Source organism: Montipora foliosa, chromosome 2, assembly GCF_036669935.1.
Source record: "Montipora foliosa isolate CH-2021 chromosome 2, ASM3666993v2, whole genome shotgun sequence".
NCBI lineage: Eukaryota > Metazoa > Cnidaria > Anthozoa > Scleractinia > Acroporidae > Montipora > Montipora foliosa.
Genome location: NC_090870.1, coordinates 10,811,896 through 10,835,151, shown reverse-complemented (window position 1 = coordinate 10,835,151; position 23,256 = coordinate 10,811,896). Strand labels below are relative to the sequence as shown.

The window sequence follows — 23,256 nt, the reverse complement described above, 5'->3', positions numbered from 1 at the left end:
AAATTCAAACCTGGAGCCCAGAGATTTGCTGGTCAGCGTTTTGCAATCTACACAGGTGATATCCGATCCTCAAAAAAAAAAGCTCCAATAAACATGACCAGCACATGACTTTGATGACCTTGAAGCGCGTAATTTGTGTCTCTTTTCCTCAGAGCAAAGTTGGGGATTTTAGGACACCAATTTTACGCCCAAATATGGACAAAAATAAGATCGAAGATGTACGCGCGGGAAAATGCTAAGCTATACGTTACTTACGGGTGTAGAGACTGTTGTGAGTGTTTTGTTTTCAAGTACACGCACTTGCTTACTGTACAATGATCGAGAAATTTTCAATACTGGACGAACCGAGTTCATTGTACAGTAAGCAGGTGGGTGGAGATAAACTAAGAATAAAGCCAGGATCCGAGCCAGGATTCGAGCCAGGATCCGAGCTAGGATCCGAGCCAGGATCGACCGAGACCTAACCTAACCTAACCGAGACCTACCCTAACCCTAACTAGACCTAACTAGATTAGAACCAACCTAAATAGACCTAACCTAACCGATGCGAGACCTAGCCTAACCGAGAGATTCGAGAATAAATAGCGGAGAAAGCTCATCTTAGCTCAGATCCTGGCTGGAATCCTGGCTCGGATCCTAGCTCGAATCCTGGCTCGAAGTTTAGGTATCCTCAGGTGGGTGTAATTGAAAACAAAACACGAACCAACAGTCTCTAACCCTTTTAATTTGAGTTCACTGGTGGCGATAGACTTACAATGGCTTCCCCCCCGACCTGTTTGAACGAGAAAATAATGAACTAAAGAAAAACAAATGAAAACAATAACATTCAATGGCCAAGAATCTTTAATTTACTGAATATGAATGATTATTTTAGATACATGTACATAAAGTGTATTCTAGCTAATAGCTAAAAAAAGCAGAAAGCACACTTAAAACAGAATTCTCAGTGAGCAAAAACAAGCCAATGACAATGATCAAGTGGTTTGCCTTTTTGTGTTTTCCGGGATGGCAGCATCAATTATTTCAGTAATTTTTTCCTCCTCAACCTCGGAAAATCTTGAACTTGAAGCCATGTACATTTGAAGTTGAAGAACACTACACAGTTTTTATGCGTTATTGTAATAACGCACTCTGTCATTTTGATGTCGCTAGGTAACGGGAACTCACGGGATCAATTTTAACCAATGACGAGTGCGGATTTTAGACAGTGAACGAAGATTGAATATTAAATGCAAATAAGGAAATTTTTAAACTAAAAAAACTTATCTCTGAACCAGAGTTAAACGCTTCAAGGTCATGAGTTTCTGACATGATCCAATGTTTCATTGAATTAGTTTATTATTCATTACAATCTTTGCCCCTAGCTAAGTAACCGCTAGTCAGATTTAAATCAGTCGGCCATATGAATAAAGAGAAGGTAGAAAGACCTAGCAAAAATAGGTGTTTATGCAACAGAGCGTTTGTGAAGAAGGCGACTCGTATTGTGGCGACAATGAAGTCTGCATTCCTGACTACCAAAACAATGGCGTCTTGTGCAAATGCGTTGATGGCTATTTCGGAAAACCTTGTGGTAAGTTTTCTGATGAATGAGGATCATACTGAGCTAGATTTTTGTTTACAAGTCTTGCCTTACTGACACGAGCCCATTGTTTTCAAAGTGTCACCACGGCCCAAATCTTTGCACAGGCTTTGTGAAACATGTGTGATCCCATCATTCTTGGTTTGCATCCACGTGACGAGACGGCTATGTTGGTGTACAAAACAATAGAAAATGGCCCCACAAGTTTGGCATAATAATAGAGTCAAATTCCCAAACACATTTTACTGCATCGTTCTTTACACCAAGATGGTCACAATCTTCGTGTTATTAGTCATGTGATTTTTTCTCATACTGGGCACGCCCATTGTGCCGACACGCGTAGAAATTCAAAGACTTTGTATGACAGTAAATTTCTCTAGACATTATTGTAATATTTTGTTCTGGTTTTCCACAGATCCTATCTATCTGCACGAATTTTGTTCTTGGCCCCCCCTGTTAGTTTAGGATTTCATTTTAGTTATGTAGGGACCATTGCAACGATTTATCGCCACGCTTGTTCTGCTCACGTTAGCTGGTGCTATCCCACTTTAGTTCGTTTTTACCACGTAGAAATATAGTTCGTGACCGTTTAAACTCAACGGCTCGAAAACTTTTAGACATACCAAGCTTGTCAAGTTGATGCGAGTTTCTTACAATCAAGTTTATTATAGTAATAATTATTTATTCATTTTTACGAGTTCTATTATCGGTATTTCCTTTAAAGAATTTTTTTCAACGCACACGATCTTCAGTGCGTGTTAATCAATAACATAACGCGATCTCAATTTTTACAAATTTATGATTGTTTACTAAATAATTTAACTTCAATGTGAGGAACTTTGTAGCAGACACATGAAATTTAAGCTAGATGTAGCGCTAGTAAATTAAATTTTATATAATTTGTGTCAGCAGACTGCTGAAATTATGCGTGTGTTTAGTGTGGCAAATTGAAAAAAAAATTACAGTTTCACTCATTTAAATTTATTCAGTTCCATTTTTTGTTTCAGCCAGCTACGTTGCACTCGGATGTTTTAGAAAAGGCGTCCCTCCCGCATTTCCCGACCTTGTCAAAAATTTGCGCGGTAACATAGACTGGTACGACATGACGAAAACAGTTAACGCATGCGCTCAATTGGTCCATTTCCATGGTCTTACCACTTTTGGAATCAGCTTTTATGGCGAATGTTGGAGTGGAGTAGACTCGGAGACTACGTACGATCGCCATGGACTGTCCCAGGACTGTTGGAAAGGTGTTGGAAAGGATAACACCAATTTTGTTTACAAGATAGTATTTTGAAATCACTTCCATTTTACAGAGTTGTACAAATTAAAAATAAAAATAAAACAAGGAAGTTGCTACGTGTACGTTATACTCTCAGGAGTGAATTAGATAACAGTGTTGTTATTGCACGGGCCGGCTCCCCAGCACAGTCACAAATCAGTCTATTTTTAGAATACCTGTTTCCGCAAAAATCAGTGGTCATGTCCCTGAAAAAACACGGCAGAAGCAGTCACGCGTGACAAGGCTTCTTCTGATTGGTTAAAATTGACGGCCCTTTGTTTTTTTCGCGCGCAAGGTGTATCTAAAAATATATCAATTTGTGACTGTGCTAGGGCAAGACCGCAAAGTGATAGATCAACACTCTTATCTAACACACTCGATACTCTGTAGAGGCCACAAGTGTAACAACTGGCCTCTAGTGGAATAATGGCTTCAAGCGTTATAAAAAGTGGCCTCAAATGTCATAACGAATTCAAGAACAATAGCGGAGCTTCCGCGCCACGTGAGCAGAGCACCTTACCCATAGAAATATGGTAGAACTATCGACTGCGTACTGTTCGAGAACCTGAGTTTCGTGACAGGTAACAGCGAAGCTCCGTATTTTATAGACTTCGTTTTCGATGGCCCGTCCTTTCCTACGACAGTGGCCCACCACAGAGTTCCCATAGAGGCCAAAAGGTCCGAATCTCAAAAACGCTTTACCACCCAAAATCCCGCAAACTTGGCCAAAGTTGCTCGGAGGTCAGGCGGAGTGAATGACATGACGTCATACTGAAAGACCAATATCTCGAGAAGGACATGTTGTTAGAAATCCAAACAAAGTTGAGGGCCAAGGGGATGCAACATTAAGGTCACGTGGTATGATGCCATCGATGACGTCATCAAAACTCGAAAAAAAAGAACTTACGGTAATTCCCTGGTTTTGCATTGCGCAACCCGACTGCGCATAGTTTCTTGCGTCATTGGCGCGAGGATTAGCTCGCGCAAATTGAAAAAATGGCGGAGTTTCACTGACACCAAGCATAATCTGTCAAGGGATGGTTATTTTGTCCTGAACGAGCACGGTGACGCCCTCCTTTTAATACTATTTATATGACGTGAAAACTGCATTAAGAGTCATGTGAGGTGATGATGTAGCGGTCCAATTTGCTTACTTTTTTTTTCGCAAGATCGAGCAATTTTAAATCACTTTATTGAAAGGCTTTGGGCCGGACAAACACGTGGCTCACGTTTTCAGTAATATTCAGTAGCTTTTGCTATATAACCGGTTGATCAAGTGTCGAACGCTTCTGGCGTAATTTGGTAAAAGACACTTCGAATAAAAGGCATGCAGCGCGAAAACAAGCACAGTGATCCCATCTTTTTACTGCATTTTTAAATGTCCTTTGCACGAATATCAATTGTGCCAAGTTTGACAGAAATCTGGATAGTACGTCATTTTCAAGGGAATTACCTTATTAAGTAGACTCGCCAGTCTTAAAGTCACTTTTCATCACAAATCAACTGAAATTTTTTTTTGTTTTTGGTGCTTCAACGACTTTGAACTACTGTGTAAACCAACGAATGACCAATGCTGCTATAGGGGAGGAAATTTATCATAACAAGGAAATATATTTTAGGTGAACTTAAAGCATCCCTTGCTTAGTTCGTCATTAACGTCTCGTCTGATCTTTAATTAATCAAAATTAATTAATATAGAAACAGTCCGCGGTAGTACTGTTTTGATTGCCGTTAATTACACAGCATTCATCGCAGGACATGTTTGAGGTAGATAGCTGATTTTGTTGTTATTTGAATGAAAAGGCGTCAATTACGAACTTCATCGAAGTTACGAAGCGTCATTCACTCTCTCAGTGGGAAGGTACCATACTCTGTAAACCTTAAAAACACCTGGCTCCAGTTGTTCGAAGGGTGGATAGCGCTATCCACTGGGTAAATCACTATCCACTGGATAACTCAATTGGTTTTGCTAGTGCTTATCCGCTGAATTGTGATTTATCTGTCCCGGGTTGCTCGAAGCATGGTTCGCGCTAACAATTGTTAAATACCATGGAAACACATAGGTTTTGATACCTCTTAACCAACGGTTAGCGCTAACCAGGTTTCGAGCAACCGACCCCTGGTGGATAGCGTTATCCAACTGGGGCCGGATGTGAAACGGTTTTTACAAAGAGTTATCTACCATCTGGCATTTGGTCGGTAGGACTGTTTTGATTGAGTTCATTACACAGCACGGCATTCATCTGAAGATATATTTGAGGAAGCTAGCCGAGTTTTTGTCATTTGAACAGGATCATCAAAGTTACGAAGGACAATTCATGCACTCCCTCAATGGGAAGGTTCCAAACTCTTTAGACAAGGTTTCTACGAAGATTTATCTACCTGAGAGTTAAAGATGTTATCTCATTTCTCGGTCTTGGCTTTTTTCGCTCTTCGTTTTGTTCAGGGAGAAACAATCAAAAAGGACGTTTTGATTTTGTTTTGTTCTCGAGAAAGAGAGTCAGATTTTGAAGCAGTCAACTTTGCCAAAGAGATAAAAGGAATGGAGCTTGTTGAAAACGTTATCAAAGTTGCCAGCTGGAACAGGTGAAGGAATCTCACTGCTTTTCTAACAAGTTCTGCCAGCACTAAAGAGTCAGTTACCAGTCAGTTCAGCGATTCCGATCGATTTGCGAACTTGAAGAATTTCTCTAAAGACGACGAGTTTCTGTACCGAGGAATACAGGTAAGATAATCGCCCAATTGCACAATTTGACCTTCATCATTAACACAACTAAAAAAATATTTGGAAACGAGGAGACTGAAAAATAATGGCATATTTCGTTTCCAATTATTGCATTGGTTCACTGATTTAAGTTATCCATTGTCGTTCGAGGATGAAAAGGAAAGAATTGAAAAAGTTGGCCACTTTTTCCTAAAAGTTGTTCTTCGCATAACGTGGCCATACTTTACTAGGATAGCTCATTGTGCTAGAATTCTTTTGAAATCGCCCCCTTTGGGCTGTCAAGAATACTACAATTCTTAGCTGTAAGTTCAACTCTCCTTCGGCGAGAGATACCGTAGCAGTCGCCTTAAAAATATCAACTTTTTTCGTGGCAACCGAGTCATTGTTTGATAGAGCATCGTCCATCGGCGAATATTTTTCTTTCAGTCATGTTATCTCTTTTCTTTTTTTTTGAACAGAGCGTTCGTAGGAAGTGACAATTCGTATTGCGGGGAGAAGGAAGTGTGCATTCCTAACTACCACAACGAAATGGCTGCTTGCCAGTGCATCGATGGATATTTTGGAAAACCTTGCAGTTAGTAAACCTGATTCAAATTCCTAATGATTTCCCTCTAACCGAATCCCAGTTTTCTTCAACTTTGTCTTTCCAGACTCTCGTTATCGGTGCTCTTCTATCAAAAGTCTCGTTTTGAAACTTCAATTGATTCATTGGTTTAATTTCCAAGAGCAGGAAAAACTGAAGCAGAAGACAGCAAATTTTGAATCCCTGCATGAAAGGTCCGCTCAATCTGCACAATAACGATGATACACAGAAAGATCAGATACATATCACAAATGAGAATGACCATCGCAGTTAAGGAGCCTATTAAGCAGTCTTGAAGAAGCCTGGAATAAAATCCTAGGTTTGCTGGAACGATACTAGATCCTAAGAACGTGACATTGCTCTGTACACGTCCCTGCCCTGAAGGTATCAGCTGCGAAGCGTTGGTCAAATCTCTCCTTATGTTACACTCAACTAAATATCGCTTTTCTGATTGGTCAATGACGAATGAATAAATAGGTTATAGAGCGCAATACGGAAGTTGCTATGGAAACACAGTAACAGTAATTGTGTCGACTATATCATGAATACAAAATAGTCATCGTATGAACTTGTTCGGGTATATTTCGGTATTTATGGTCACTTGTGATGTTTTGAAATTCCACAAATTGGTAACTTTAATAACATCTCTCCTAGTGTCCATTAATCCCAAAATGCACTGACGTTCATACGATTTCGTATAATTTATACCACGTCAAGTGAGCAAATGGCTATTGCTGTAAAGTGCGTAAAATACCAAACACGAGAGATTCAGAAGGCATAAAAGACATCGCCGAGAAACCTTTCACGTTTGTCTGGAAAAAGAAAACAGACAAAATCTCATCTTGAAAAGGAAACACGAGGTTACCACTATAATCTTCTCTTAATAGAAATGACAAAAACTATATGTTATAGATAAATGTACATACAGAGCGGTTTTCAACTGAGTGTCGAAAGTAATTAGCGAATTGCTTTGGTTTATGATTACTTCACTCACTGATTGGTTCAAAGTTCTCGCGCCATTTTTTCAACCAATCAGAAGTCAAACCAAAACCAATCGTGGCTCGCGCGTGCACATTTTCCCGCGCTTTGTGTCGGCTACGTGTGATTACTTCGAGTTTTGATTGGTTTACTGGATTGTCTCCGTCCTTTTTGATTGGCCAAAGTAATTACTTTGGTTTTGGTTGTACGACACTCGATTGAAACTCGCTCTCATATTCTAATGGTAATGATACTAGAAATATAATCATTACAATTTAAAACATGATTCAAAACCTTATGGCCAGCCGAAACATAGTACATTACTAAATAATCAAATCTACGTTGAATCGACTCTTGCTCAATATATACTTTTACCACAATTGCTTGTAATCTCGCAATCTGATTGGCTAATTTGCTGTTGTCGATGAGAGTCTAGCCAACGCTGTACGCGTCATGCCCGCGTCATTTTGTCACACAATGTAATAGCCAATCAGGAACGCCCATTTTGGGAAATAAACCAATCATATTGCGAGAAAGTTATAGACAACGCTTGCTCTTTCTTTGAGTCATGATTTTGGTCACGCTCTGAAATAAAAGCTTTCTTTGGCGTTGAATATTGTGGTAAAAAACAAATCGAAAGTGGTTCAGCGTTGTCTGTACTCTTATCGACAACGATATTCGTCATTTGTTGTGGAATCAGTCGGTTGCACCTCGTAAGTCCAAAACATTTTGACCACTGTGATGACGAATATCGTTGTCGATAAGAGTACAGACAACGCTGAACCACTTTCGATTTGTTAAATTTACATTCTTGTAGCATTCTAGAAGAGAGATGTAGAGAGGCTAGAAGAGGCTGAGAGCACTGAGCAAGTGCACCAAACAAAAGATTACAACTTGCGCAGTCGCGCTGAAGAACAAAAAAGCATTTAGGCCTAAAAGGAACTTGAACCCGCGCTTGAGTCTGCGCTGCGCAGAAAATAGTTTCACACCGTACATCAAACATATGACAGTTTTGCAGGTAAAGTGCTCTTTGGATCTGAATTGGCAGGACAGGAGTAGGAATTACTGCAATATAAAGCCGTCATGTCACTGCAGATTTTAGAACGGTTTCAATAATTACAATATACTGGCAGAATCCAAACAAATCCCCAATTGTTAGTCTTTTTAAAATTTTCCTCCGGTGTCAAGATTTTATTCTGTTTTGTAATGTTATGGTGAGTGACGATGTCGGAAATGCGATATATGATGCAAGTATGCGCAGAATGACTTCAGTAAAGTGGTACTATGATAAAAAAATCACTTCCCTTTTTTCTTCAGATTTTGAAAGTGTGTTTGCGTAACTCCTGAACGGCAAAACTTTGAGCTTTGATTTTTATCCGAAGTCTGTTTACTTTGAGTGTAAGTTTTGGATTTCACGGTCCGCCATTACTCACGTACAAAACTGACCGATCGGATCTCCGAGGGTTGCATCTAGGGAAAGGGGACATATGATATGATATGGTATATATATATTTACTCACAAGCTTAAAATTTCTGGGTGTAAACGCAGCTTTTTATATACACTATATGCAAAGCACGAGTTTAAAAGTCTGAAAGCACGGAATTCCCCTGCTGCATATTAATTCAGCCGCGAACACACGCATCGCATCGATGCAGCTCTCTCAAGATTTCAAAGTTACTAATGGCGGACCATGAAATAGGAAAATTCCTGTTAAAATAAACATATGTCTCTTTTAAACCAAGGCTTAAAACTTGGGCCACTTAATGTTTAGTTAACATACTTTTGAAATCCAAAGAAAAAGAAGAATTGATTTTTTGGTCATAGTAAACAAACTTGGAAACAAATAGGCCATTTCCGAGTTCATGTCTGCCTCCTCTTCAAAGCGAGTCTAAGTGCGAAGTTTTTGTATGGTAATTAGGTCTACTTTACATATGAATGAAAACTAATTTGCATAAGAAAAACTTCGCACTTAGACTCGCTTTGAAGACGAGGCAGACTTGAACTCGGAAATGGCCTATTGAAACGCTTGGGCTTCAACAGCACTGAATGATCAGTTAATTATGTACTGCAGTCATTCGGCATACAATGCATTCCGCTTGGTTATGCGATTCCTCATACCACGTGCTATTTGCCATTCTAGAAACGAGTAGGCCTGGAAAAGAATCCAGTTTATTCTTGAAATAATTAACCAATTGCAAAAGAGCAAGACAGTACCTTCTCCTCCGTTAGTCTAAGACCGCAAGTTTTGGTTGATGCTCAAGTTGATGCGCAAGTCGATGCTCGACAAACTCAGCCAGCTGGCCGGCGGTGAGTTCCGTTTTCTAAATTGTTGATTACATTGTAAACTTATGCTTAGTGTAACCTTGCAATTCAAGAGTTCCCAAATTCACAAATCAAATACCAACAGAGGCGTGCATCCGTAAGCAGTAATGCGAACCAAATTTCGCTGCGACATCTAATAAAGTCAATTTCTATGAAGACTGTCAACTAGCGCGAGAGTCCTGAGCTTTTGCGAAGGAGGAGTTGCCATTGTTGTTCTTAAAGGTCTGATACCGTAGCGGAGAGAAATAAATGAAACGTAGCCTTTTTGCGTCGATAAATCATGCAAGTTCAACTCCCTTTTCACTTTTTTTCCTAAAAATCATTTGCGCTCCTGTGAAATTCTCGATCTGTCAATTTGTTCAGCAGAGTAAGAACTCTTATCAGTAAAGTAAGACGAGGATACTCGAGAACGTCAGATCTCGCCTCTATTTTCATGGGTTCGGTAGAGGACTGCTGTGATTAGCGTCATAGAGCATTGATTCTCCCGATAGGCATTGTGGTAATATCCGCTTAGTGACCTAAGATTTTAGTCTCGGTTTTTTAGAGCGGTTTTCAATTGAGTGTCGAAAGGAATTAGCGAATTGCTTTGGTTTTGCATTACTTCACTCAGTGATTGGTTCAAAGTTCTCGCGCTATTTTTTTCAACCAATCGTGGCTCGTGTGTCGGCTACGTGTAATTACTTCGAGTTTTGATTGGTTTACTGGATTGTGTCCGTCCTTTTTGATTGGCCAAAGTAATTACTTTGGTTTTGGTTTTACGACACTGGATTGAAACTCGCTCTATGTGTAATCAGACGAAGCTTAAGCGTCCACGCTTTGATGGTGCCCTGGATGCTGCATTTCTTGAGACTGGGGAGAATTGTGAAGGAACTTGTGGATACGTTCTTCCATCTGAAAACCCATCAGGTCTTTACGCGTTACAATGCCTCGGATCCTGCATTTGAAAGAGCTGTTTAAGAAACAATCTTCAATTTTACAAATGTCCTTGTCTAGTCTTGCTCAAATCTAACCTATCATTAAATTCAGTTGGCCAGGTACAATCAAAGATTTGTGACCTCATGATGATATAAAATTAATCCACATACTTTGAACAATCACAAGTATATGTCCTCAGTAAGCTTTGAACTTCTACCAGCGACTCACCAGTTCCCCAGTGCTTTGCATCAGATTCACTTTCCCGCGCTCAATATCCACAGCACAATTTCCCGCGCGCTTCGCGCATGCAACATGTTTCCTCGAGCTGGATAATTGATACATGCTTTCCTGCGATTGGTGTCGGTTTCACTTCATCGCTTCTTAGCTCGCGCTTCATGTTTCCCATCAGAGTATGCATGATGCAGGCTTTTAGGTGATGAGTGGGGAACCTCAAATAGTTTATCCCCGGCAAGAGTGAATAGGCCATTTCCGAGTTCATGTCTGCCTCCTCTTCAAAGCGAGTCTAAGTGCGAAGTTTTTGTGATGATAATTGGTTCTACTTTACATATGAAAGAAAACTAATTGTAGACTTCAAGCAACCAAACAACAATTTGAACGCACTTTATTATGTATCGTAGAACAAGCATTCCGGTATTGGACAAATTCAAGTGATCGAGCGGTGATTACGCGTGAGTGGTTCAACTAAAAGAGAAAATTTCGGTTACAAATAAATCTAGATGACGTGAAATCAGAAAAGAAATTAAAACTTACAAACTATTGATTGGCTTTCTAAAGAACGAGAGTACAACAGAAAACCCAACGAGCATATCCATCTGTTTACGAGTCACACCTAGTACTCAAGATCCCCTGCGTGGGATCGCGGGTAACGGAAGTAACATAACGGAAGTAACACTAATTATCATAAGAAAAACTTCGCACTTAGACTCGCTTCAAAGAGGAGGCAGACATGAACTCGGAAATGGCCTATTGGATAAGAGTGTTTCTCTATCACTTTGCGGTCTTGCCCTAGCACAGTCACAAATGTACTATTTTTAGATACTCTTTATGCGCGAAACAAACAAAGGGCCTCGTTTTAACCAATCAGGAGAAGCCATATCACGTGACTGCTTCTGCCATGTTTTTTTGCAGGGACGTGACATCTTATTTACGCTGGAACGGTAATTCTAAAAATAGACTTACTGTATTTGTGACTGTGCTGGGGACCCCATCCATCCCATAAGATCACTCTTACCTAATTCACTCCTCTCCCGGTTAGGAACCATTCCATGCATTTTCGCACTAGATAAGTTTTGCCAAGAACTTATAATTAGTCGCTTCCCCTCTCACAATTATGCTTGTACCCCAATTAATAAAATCAGGTCACCAAATTCAACATGTCGGCCATGTTGGGAAGATATCAGCTGCATCGAATATTAGAATACGATGTCTTCAGTATTGCTCTCAGTTGATCGCGATCGAACTTGAACACTTTGAATGAATGAAAGCTGACTACCACAGTAGCGATTAAATCAATTCAATTTTCACATTTCTAACCTGTTCCTTTCATCTACAACAGTCAAATGCCTGTGAAAAGACGAGAAAAAAAAACAAAAACAAAGTAGGGACTTTAAAGAACGTGATTAAAAATGGTAAAATTTACGTTTTTTTAAGTCTTTCCTTATTATTCCAGTTCGTTCAACTTCTCAGTACAAACTAGCTGAGCTATCCCGGATATAACAACGTTCTCTTAGCCGTCTTCCTTTCTTCTTACGCTCCCGATTATATAAGGAAGGTAACAACTTATTGGTAACGATTTGCAAACGGTTAAGAAGCGCAATAGTCCTTTCTGCAGATATGGCGGCCATTTTGATTTCTATTGTTTCGAAAGACATTATGGGATGCTCAGGGGGCAAATTAATATGTATTTGCCTCCCTGGGAATCCCAAAATAGCTATTTGAAACAATAGAAATCAAAATGGCGGCCGTATCTGAAAAAAGGTCTATTAGCAGCAGGGACCAACCAACGTTAAGATTTGAACCCCACGAAATCGCATGCAAATCACACGTCCCAACCACTAGACCGAGCCACGTCCGGTCACGACGACGGAACTCGAGTTTACATTGATTTTAGAGTATATAAAAAATGCTTTTGATTTTTGTAGCTACGCCACTGAACTACGATCAGATGACATACATCCTGTATGATACTTGGAATGTACACTTATTTAAAGGATCATGTTCACCCAAAAGACATTGCACGCTTGTGTTGTTGTTTTGAAATAGTCCCAGCGTTTTGATTGGGTCACCAATGATCTCCGGATTTTAAGTCTGTGAGAAATTCAACGCGGCGCACAATGTCTTTAGGGCCTCTAACCTTCCTTATCAAAAAAGCGTCAGCAATCGTGAAGAGCGCGTACAGGCCACTTTCAAACATCCCACAATAGACCGTACTCATAAATGGTGGCCAAGAAATTATTCTTTCGTCTTTGTGCTAATCAGCACTCACTAGCCTCACTTTCGAGCAAAAATTGTTTTGAATTTTGTTTGTGCTAACGAGGCTAGTGAGGATGATTTGCATAAAGACCAAAAAAGAAGATGGTTTTTAATCACGTGATGAGACGGCCATGTTGGTGATGGCTCATGTTTTTCATTAGGATAGAGTCAAATTCCCAAAAGACGTTTTTTCTCTATTGTTCTGTGTACCAACATGGCTGCTGTGACGTCAGCTGAAAACCATCAATTCACTACTTGCACAATCCCATAATACACCTCTATTACCCCCCAAAACTTTTCCATAACCATTGTTTGCAATTTCTCCTAGGACATGAAAATGTCCCAAGAGAAGTCGAAAGCAATGCCTATGCAGATTTTTGGGTGGTAAAAGAGATGTATTATGGGATTTGTGCAAGTAGTGAATACTCTTTATTTGCACTACAAAATTTTACATAAGCATTGTATCCAGTTTCTCTTGGGACTTACAATGGTCCCAAGAGAAAATAAAAACAATGCTTATGAAAAATTTAGGAGAGCAAACAAAGAGTATTATGGTATTTTTGAAAGTGGTCTAATCGCTTCACTGATTCCAACTCCACACACCTGAGTCCCAGTGTCCTAAAAATGATGTAAGTTCTGTGCAGGGAGAATGCCTCCTGTACTGTGGGAGCTGAGTGATTAACATAGAGGGACTGGAATAGAACAGATGCAGTCGTATGAGACAATCGTACTAAAAGGATTTAAATATTGACCGCTTAGCTGCTGCTAACCCCTGTATAAATGCGATTGTGATTTCGAAACTAGAATTTTAGAGGAAAAACGATCCGAATTAACATTGCTGACTCTCAGTGTAAGGGGAAAATCGTTAATATCGTGGTCAAAAACTGCGGAGAACAATTGACGTTATCATGAATCCATTTGACGTAGCGTTCGAGGTGGTGAGTCCAAACCACTCGTGGTCACCGAAATAAATAGCTGGCTCCCAACGGAAAGCACAAAAAAGACAAACGACGGGATTACAGACCAGATCTATGAATAACTCCTGGTAACGCGAATCTTCTGCATAGTTATCCAACTGAGCATTCAACCGCTCGGCGTCTTTGAGATAACCATAACCTTGGTGCAACTGAAACAAAATGCATAGGACAGTTGTTTATCAGTCGATACTTTAGTTACGTGGAATGCCACAACCAATAGTCCATTTTACAGGTGTGTGCTTAGTTACCTGGCCTGTGAATGAAAGTGAAGCTGGAGTTGACCTTGTTTTGATAGAAACCTCACTGCCTTTCTTATGCAAATTATAACTAATTAGCATGACAACAACATCATTAACATAACAAAAGGAGAGAGGTCTGTATCATAAAAAGGTCAACACCAGCCTCGCTTTCATTTAAAGGCCAGGTAACTAAGCACACAACTGTAAACCCGCCGTATTTGTTTGATTGCACTCACGTGATAACACGGCCATGTTGGTGCCAAAACAATAGAAAAAAGTGGCTCAAGTTTTGCATAATAATAGAATCAAATTCCCAAGACTTTTTTCGCTATTGTTCTTTCCACGTGATCGCCGTGACGTCACGTGCAATCAAAGGATACTCCAACCTCTAACCCAGGCTCTCTCTCTCTTAGCGAGGAGAAGAGAGAGAGCCTGGGTTCGAGCCGGTTGAGGATACTCTCAGTAGGGGCAACAGTAACGTCCGCGGAAACATCAGCTCAGAAAATAATTTCGCTATTAGTTCATCTTGTTCACGTTGTACAAAACGGGCGACCTACCAATTTAACTAGTAGATTGCTACGAACGGAAAATTAAAGGGAGAAAATGAACGGTCCAGTTTTTCACGCTCACATTGTCCTCAAAACCTGAAATGTGGTTATTTTACGTTGTTGTTTTGTGGAGTATGTCAAAGAAATGCACTAAATCGAGTGCAGAATATCTGGAATATGTAGCACGACTATTTCACCTCTCTTAACCAATGACATTCTTGTTTTGTGACGTTTCCGTAGGCGCAGGCTTTCGTCGTTGCTTAAACTCCATAGTCTCTGCATTCTACATGACTGGGATACGACCCGGCCACGAGCCCCCGGTGGCCCGTTTGCGAATTCAAGGGCATCACTCTTTTTGGAACGACAGGCACGCTAACTGACAGTGCCCAACGTGAACGCTCTAACTGCATGGGCGTCTTGAAAAAAAGCTCTTAAACCTGATGACAAAGCTATTTAGTTTTGGAATTCACCTCAATTGTTGTTTCAGTGATTCTATATACCGAGAATTTCCCGCCAACTTCGGGTTATGTGAATTATTTCTTCCCTTTATTCAGTTGGGTGCAGGTTTGACCTGCTTCATAGCTCAGTTGGTAGAGCATTGCACCGGCATCCATCGCAAAGGTCATGGGTTCGAATCCCGTTGACGCCACCTGAATTTTTCAGCTGCCAATAGAATAAGGCACAATATGCTAAGGACGTTCGCGCAGCTCGTTCGCGCCCATTGCTACTGCGCATTTTTTCGCGCATGTCACGTACACGTCATGTATTGCAGACCACGAAGGTAAACACGATGCTAAAGGCGCAAACATTTTCCACAAGAATGGAACGTGAAAGCGCGTGGCATCATGGGATAGCTGCGGACTCAGGTCTTCTCGGAAATGTCACGCAATGACGTGACAATGCGAATATACCATCGCTTTGAGAACTTCGCAGTGATTTTACTCTCTTGAATGCTCGCTGACCCCCATTCTTCTTTCCGTAGATCACTTTCTTTTCTGATTTTGTCCATTTTAACAAAAAGCAAAAAAAATCTGTGCGTGAGAAGTTAGAAATATTTCGCCTTTTATGCTCTCGTGCGACCGAAGTTTTCTTTCTTAGACTAACATGTATCGTTTTTCAAGGTCTATTTCACCTCCGAAAAGATATCAGCTGCAAAGGTTAATTTAGTTTTATTAGTTATGTTGAACTGAGTACGTTTACCTGATCTAAATTTCACTAATGTAGCTTTTTTCTTGCTGACAGTTGTAAGATAAGATCGTCTTAAAATAACGCAATCTTCTAAAAGTGCACCTCATGATCTCGAAAACGAGCACGGTGACCCCACATTTTTTTGCCTTTTTGGCAAAAGTAGATCATTACCTTTCTGCCTGGCAAGTATAAAAAAAATCTGTACGTGGGAACATTTTGGGCGATAAGACAGATAAGTGCCAGGATCACTTATCCCTTTCATCTATAGCCCGCCCTTCGAATAAATACATTTATTTAATTTATCAGCAGCATAGAAGGTTTAGCTTCAATAGTATTCATTCAAAAAATATCTTCTCCTGTCTTAACGTTCCCTGGACTTCATGTACGCTATAAATAACTTTGCATGTCCAATGATCTTTCCATTATTGGGCGAATAATACGGCAAACGGTAAATAACGGGAAAATAACTGGACGAATGACACCACCTGCTCAATTGTAGGTACGAACTTTTTAGTTCTCAATGACAGCTGACAATTCAATAGAACTCACTTTGTATTTTTAAAACTAACGACAGATTTTGAACGAATAGTGCAACAGGGATAAATTTCGTTTCCTTACAACAGGAATCAACCTCCTCCAACATAAAGGGAACAACATTGCTTTGTTCACTAGGCCCTTCAGGGGATAAGGAGAAAGAATTTTATTATTTTAAGACGAACGAAGAACGAGGAAAACTACAATAGGTTAGACCATGTTAGACTGAACTAGTTTTTTTTTGCATGTCATTTGAAACGCGTTTTATACCAAGTTCAAAAGTCAAGCAGACGTATTTAATTGTTCTTGTTTTGGAAGCGAGTTTGCAATGTTTTTCAGCAGCGAAGCTGCAAACGCGAGGTTCTCGAAGAAGCTTTGAAAGACGCTGTTTCGCTAATCGCTAGCAACTGCCGTTTGTCACGTAATGCTTGCATCACGCAATGCTATCTTACCAAACGGTGCGTGACTTCTGCAATGCAGGAAGGGAAGGAGACCATACAATGGACTAAGAAAAAACATTCAATCAGGAACAGTCTGTCTTTGACACAGGATTCAAGTGAGCTGATACTAGGTGCTGCGACTCGCCAGCCGTGTTGTGAACATTTCGCTTACTAAAGCGCTGTTTTATGTACAAAATCCTACGGTACAATACAAGTTGCTGTAAAAACTAGATTTCTGCAAGAAGTCCTCTTTTTAGAAAAAAAAACAAAACAAAAGCAACAACAGAGTTAATGAAGTAAAAGGACTACCATGGAAGATTAAAAGGCTGACGTTTCAAACTTGGAAACTTGTACTCGAGTCTCCTTCTTTATTAAGTAACTGAAGTGACTAACCCAATCAGCCTCTTTATAGAAAGAGTTGTTTTACCCACATCGTAGATATCCAAAAACAGCAGTTTCCACAGAGATTACAGGATTATGTTCTTAGCTAAGTTATGGCAAATCGACTTCAACGAGTGCGTGTCTAAAACTGGGTAAGTTTTGGTTTCGTTGAGGCAAATACCATCTTATGTCATATCCGGTTGTCATCGCCCAGATGAAAACCAGAAATACGCAAAGCCACAAGAGCGAAAGCCAGTGCTTCAAAGGTCATTGGAAAAGGAATGTTTTAAATGGATTAGTGATAAGGTAAAGAAATTGCTAATTTTATATTTACAATCATTATAATTCATGACAGCAAAGGCCTAAAAAATCTGGCTTGCTAAGGGGCCTTTTTGGCAGGAAACGCGACTGTATTTTGTCAACTCTTGTTGCAGCTAACTCCACTTCTACATGTAGGTACACTCATAAACTTGCACGGGGCCTTTTTATTTGTTAACCAATTCCCCTTCTTTACTCGACAATAGGGGCCGGCTTAGGTTGTCCCCTTTGACTAATTAGGGAGCTGAAGCAACGACAACGGCGACGGCAACGAGAACGTTACAAATTTGCATATTTAGTGGGTAAAAACAATAGCTTTGCACGCCCTGCACGTGCGTTTTTCACTTTTGTCCATTTCTTTGCCGTCGTCAGCAAAACAACAACGTAAAATAGCCAAGTTTATGGTTTTATGAAGAACGTCAGCACTTGACAAACAATTTTCATTTTCTCTCCGAAATTGAGTGCCGTTCCGACTGGTGTCATCTTTGAGGAATTACCATACCCTTGTCATATTAAAAACGTTGAAATAGTCACGAAGCGATTAAAATAACGCAAATTTATATTTTGAGATGACGTTCTCGTTGCCGTCGCCGTTGTCATTGCTTAAGCTCCCTATTGCCCCCTTAGAGCGAGACTTGTAGATTTTACTCCTTCTTACACTGGACGATTTTACTCGTTAATGAGGGCCGGTTCGATGGTAAGTTATGACTTTCACGTTCGATGAAAAAACAAAAACGAACTTTCCTGTTCAAACGTGTGGTAGGGGTTCCCTCTTGGAAGGGTGACCTCCAAGAATAAGCTAAATATTGACAGGTTCTTTAGCATTAACAGAGCGAGAGGGCATTCGCCAGTTTCTAATTTCGCGAAATTTCCCTTCCCCACTCCCTCCTTGTCACGCAGGCTGCCCAATCCACACTCGTCATTATTCCAACATGGAGGAAACCTAAGCAACCAGTTCAAAATTTTCAAATTAATTAATGAAAGTAAATTGCACATCGTAGGGAGACTTAAAAAGCTGACGTTTCCCGCGTGAAACGTTGAAATGCCGCCCAACCGAAGCAGTCGAGCGCAATTTCAACTACCGAGTCATTCCGGAGACATTCGGCAAAACATGACTGTCTGTGGCCTCTCTCTTCACCAAGGCAACACCGAGAGCCGAGAAAATCTTGAACAAAACGTATTTTTAAAATTTGCATCCTTTACCCTCAATTAACGCTTTCCATTAATGTATTCTTGTTTTCACCTCAATATATTCCCGTCAATAACGTTGCTTCACCAATAGACCAATTTCGATATATTAAAATTCAGTCCTAAACAAAAGACATCATCTCGAGGCTCTGGGGAATAAATATAAGGATTTGTATGAGTTTATTCCCCAGAGCCTCGAGATGATGTCTTTTTTTTAGGACTGAACTTTAATATATCGAAAGTGGTCTATTAACACCCCCTTTCTTCGCTTCGACCAAGGCAAAACACCTGAAACGGCAGCTCTCTAATCTCCCTTTTCCGCTTTTCGCTTCATTCGACGAACAAACCTGGTAGTAATCGATCCTGTTTATGTCCAATTCTTCCTCTCGCAGGGAGAGATTCTCTCGCGAACAAAATACGTCTTCTCGAGATAACAGCACCATGATGTCGTTTCTTAAAAGAAAAAAAAAGAAGTCTTAACACAGCAAGGGCAATCGAAAGTTTACGAGGGAGTAAATGATTTTAGATCATACGAAATGTCACATATTCGAACTGTGGAAATTTGTGGCAAAGTAAGATGGAGTTTCTGGTTCGTGCGATTTTTTTTTTTAACTCCTAGAGGATGCATTTCGTTGTAGGTAATTCCGCGCCTTAAAGGCGTTGTTGCAACAAACAACTTTCTTTGCAATTTGTCTTGCAAGCTTGTTTCTTGTGAAACAAAAAGGGGTGTGTCACAAGAAGGGGGTGTGTCACAAAATTTTGCAAAATTCAGCGACTGGGAACTGAACACCAAATCAAGCGAAACCTGAAAATAACTGCTTAACAGATATATATATTATTCACCAACTGGGAGGTCCGTATAGGGAAAAACTGTGCCCGAGGTCTTGAGTACGGTTCGAGGCCGCATATGTCGGGAAAAACTGTGCCCGAGGTCTTGAGTACTCCCTATACGGACCGACCTAAGCAGGTGAATGCTTTTTTCTGAAAATTAACATGGCAAACTGGTTTGCAAAAAGTCTTTCTACGTGCTCTACGTCGCACTGTAACAGTTGAAGTTAACTTATCACTGAAAAAAGCGCGCCTTTCGCCAAGCTCAGAGAAAAATGATAGATTAACGATAAAACAGAACTTCAAATATCTCTTGGTGGAATAAATAATGGAAATAGGACTGAGTGGATTCCAATTTGGTCTGTAATCATAGGAGTAATTAACAAAATCGGATGACCGCGCAGCGGGAGTCAGATTTGTTTAATCACGAGTATAATTACAGACCAAATTGGACGACACGAAGTCCTGTTACCAATTAATCATAGCCATTACAATTTCCGGGAAAACAAAATTAATGCATTCTTTTTTCACTGTGTAATGTTACAAATTTGTCAATTTTGGAAAATCCCCAGTTTGGTAGGGTAAGTGGTTGTTGCTATGGTTATTGTGATAAATTCTGTGATTGGTGGATTAAGCTGAGTGCACTTAATAAGATTGGCTGATGTAAGTGTCCGATTTCAGGTATCCGATTACAGTCATTTGTCCGATTTAAACCCTATACAATAATTAGTGAAAAATAAAGTAATTAATGCACCAATCAAATTTGAGAAAATTGTAATGGTTATGATTACAACCCTAAATTGGAGACCACTTAGTACTGTAACCATTATACCACCCTGCGAACAGTTGGTTTCTCATACGCTTCCAAGAGAGAAAAAACTGCGAGCAACTGTTAGTTTCTTTCAGTTAGCCGGGTGAACCGCCGTTAAAGCTGTTTTAAGTTCAACGGTTCAACGGCATGTCAACAGTTCAAGAAAACCAACGACTCGAAAAACAGCAACCCAGCAAAGTGTTGTCAGCAAAATCATGTGAATACTCACCTTTTTGAAGAATAACCAGGCCGTTTATTCCATTGCTGATGTTTTTCCATCTCTTTGCAACGGTTAGTAAGCGAAAACGTACATTTTAAGAGGTAAAATCCAACGTTTCGTCGCGCCATAGCAAAAAAAAATTACATAAAGATTTGCCGCGAAATCATCCGGGCAACCGGTCCCGTTGGAAAAAAGCTGGTCCGGCCAAGAGCTCGTTGTCAGCCAATCAGATTCACGGATTTAGGATTCCGGCCAGCTGAGATGCTTGTTGTTTGTAACTTACATTATCTTTGCTACACAGACATTATTGTTTTTGTCGCGAAGCTTTGAGTTGCGTTGTTGAAAATTATAATTTCTGGGTTAACGTTAGTTACATAGCGAGAAGGGGTGAGTGATTGCTAAAACTACACAAAATGAACTACACCTGCCGTGACACAGCCCTTAAGGAACAACAACAACTTATTCTATAATTGCTCCGTAAAATAACATAGCTCTTTGCGAATTTCAGTCTAAATTTCTTAACTTTCTTTGCGGCGCCCTTAGCTTTACCTTGAAATCCATACTCAAGGTTAATTTTGACGGTTCAAGTATTAGAGATCACAGTTAAAAGAGAAGCCGCTTTATTATGATAACAAAGAGTCATATGAATATAATACTGGCAAACAGTCAGACTAAAAAAATCCCATTTTTTTTTCAAAGTTTGCACGTTCTAGACATCACGACAAACAAGAATTTCTCACGTGAATATCCAGCAAGCAACGACATCGGTTAATTCTACCAGATGACTTGATAATGGCCTATGACGAGCAAGAAACGCCGGATTCCCGTGGGCTGTGAAATCCAAAATATTGACGATGTTCAATCAGTTGTAACATCAATAAATGTAAACCACTGAATCTCTAGCCACAAAGTCCTCAGTGAAAAACAAGAAAAGGAATAATGGAAAACGATAGCAAAAGCTTGAAATCAGGGAAGAGGAAGCGAGGATGTTGCAAGACGAAAACGAAGATTTCCATGTTGGTGGTATCAGGTATATTTTTCCTCGTTCTCGGGGCGGTGTGTTTCTCCAAGGCGGATGAGTGGATTCAGTCTTTCATAAACTCTAAGCTTGTGATAACACCTGGTTCTGCAGTTTACCAGCAGTGGGTCTCTCCAACGGTTCCAGTTCGCATGCAGTTTTACATGTTCAACGTAGAAAACCCTTTGGAAGTGAAGACTGGAGGACGTCCATTTGTGAGCCAGAGAGGGCCGTATTGCTACAGAGTTTATCAAACAAGAAAGAACATTACATGGAATACGAATTTCACAGTGTCTTACAACAAGTTTACCAAGTACGTTTTCAGTTCCGAATGCTCGTGTCCTTCATGTGATCCATACAAAGACCGCATCACTCTTCCAAACATCCCGTTAGTTATCCTCTCTGAAGTTTCCAAATTGTACCCTGGGGCATCTTTTATATTCAGCATTATATTTGGGCGTTTTAAGGAAAACTTCTTCAAAGTAGTCACTGTAAACGAGATCCTCTGGGGCTATACAGATCCAGTCTTTGCGTTCTTCGCCGAGCTCAGGCAAAAGTTCCATTTGTTTTTCCTGCCTGCTATCGATCCTGTTTTTCGCTTGATGGATAACAACACAATGGACGGCATCACTACTACTTACACAGGGGTATCGCAAATCAATCGCGTCGGGCTTTGGACCATGTGGAAAGGAAAACCAAACGTGAGTTTATGGAACTCCCCATGGGCCAACATGTTTAACGGCAGCGATGGGATGCAATTTCCTCCTCAAACACGCAAAGGAGACAAGCTTTACGCATTTTATGTCAAGTTGTGCAGATCTATGCAACTCGTTTTCGATTCTAAAAAAGAGGTTTATGGTGTAGATACAATGAGATTTACTCACGCAGCTAAGCTGTGGCAGAACACGACCGTGAATCCAGCGAATGAAGGATTTTGCCCCAACGGATGCTTTCCAACTGGTATCCTCGATGCGAGTGTTTGTAAAGACACCCCTATTAAAGTACCGGCGATAGTAGCCTCTCAACCGCATTTCTACCAAGGCGATCCGGTATTAGTGAGAAGTGTCCAAGGGTTGTGGCCAAACAAACAGGAACACGCCACGTTTTTTGATATCTCATCGCCCCTCGGACTTCCCCTTCATCTTAGCCTGCGTCTTCAGTTGAATGTTAACATAAAACCGTCAAAAGATATGCCACAAATGGCAGGAATCAACAAGGTTATTCTTCCCATTATGTACTTTAACAACACCGTTACAATTGATGCGTCAACCGCCAAGACCGTCAAGGACGTCATGATAGGCTTTCGTGCAGCGACAGGGGTCTCCACAGCACTGATGTGCATTGGAGTTCTCGAGCTTGTAGTCGCTGTTGGCTGGCTGCTAGGGAAGAAGGGGCAAACGGGAAAAGCCGAGCGAATAGAGGCTTTAAGAAGAGAAGGCATCAATGACGAAACAAAACCTTTGATTTCGAAAAATTAAGTCTTTCCTCAGCCTCGAGGCAGTTTTTAATGAATCGAGAAAGAAAATGATCGACAGCGAGTTTGTCTTACTTTAGCGAAAGGCGCATTTCAAGCGATAATACTAGGGGCGGATCTAGAGGTAGGGTGCAGGGGGTGCGCATCCCTCCCCCCTCCCTGAGGTGACCTGCGCCATTTTAATACAACTGGTATTCTGCAAAAAAACAAAAAA

The 23,256-nt window shown here is 40.5% G+C and overlaps 2 protein-coding genes across 2 annotated transcripts in view; one reads left to right on the top strand and one right to left on the bottom strand.

Moving 5' to 3' along the window:
• Positions 1–9,159: 9,159 nt before the first annotated feature.
• The window catches only part of LOC137992402 (chloride channel protein C-like), a 37,705-nt gene continuing 23,608 nt past the window's right edge, over positions 9,160–23,256 (bottom strand). The window contains exons 20-24 of the mRNA XM_068837733.1: positions 19,039–19,144; positions 13,903–14,004; positions 13,482–13,570; positions 11,940–11,969; positions 9,160–10,404 (exon numbers count right to left, since the gene is read on the bottom strand). Of these exons, the coding sequence (XP_068693834.1) occupies positions 10,272–10,404; positions 11,940–11,969; positions 13,482–13,570; positions 13,903–14,004; positions 19,039–19,144 (460 nt within the window). The 3' untranslated portion in view covers positions 9,160–10,271. The remainder of the gene's footprint in view (positions 10,405–11,939; positions 11,970–13,481; positions 13,571–13,902; positions 14,005–19,038; positions 19,145–23,256) is intronic.
• LOC137992403 (lysosome membrane protein 2-like) lies at positions 21,370–23,180 on the top strand. Its single transcript, XM_068837734.1, has one exon. It carries the CDS (start codon positions 21,490–21,492, stop codon positions 23,044–23,046), a length of 1,557 nt encoding a protein of 518 aa, XP_068693835.1. The 5' UTR covers positions 21,370–21,489; the 3' UTR covers positions 23,047–23,180.

Bases quoted from the DNA above. Each gene is read 5' to 3' on its own strand.
- LOC137992403 (XM_068837734.1), top strand. From the start codon at position 21,490: ATGGAAAACGATAGCAAAAGCTTGAAATCAGGGAAGAGGAAGCGAGGA.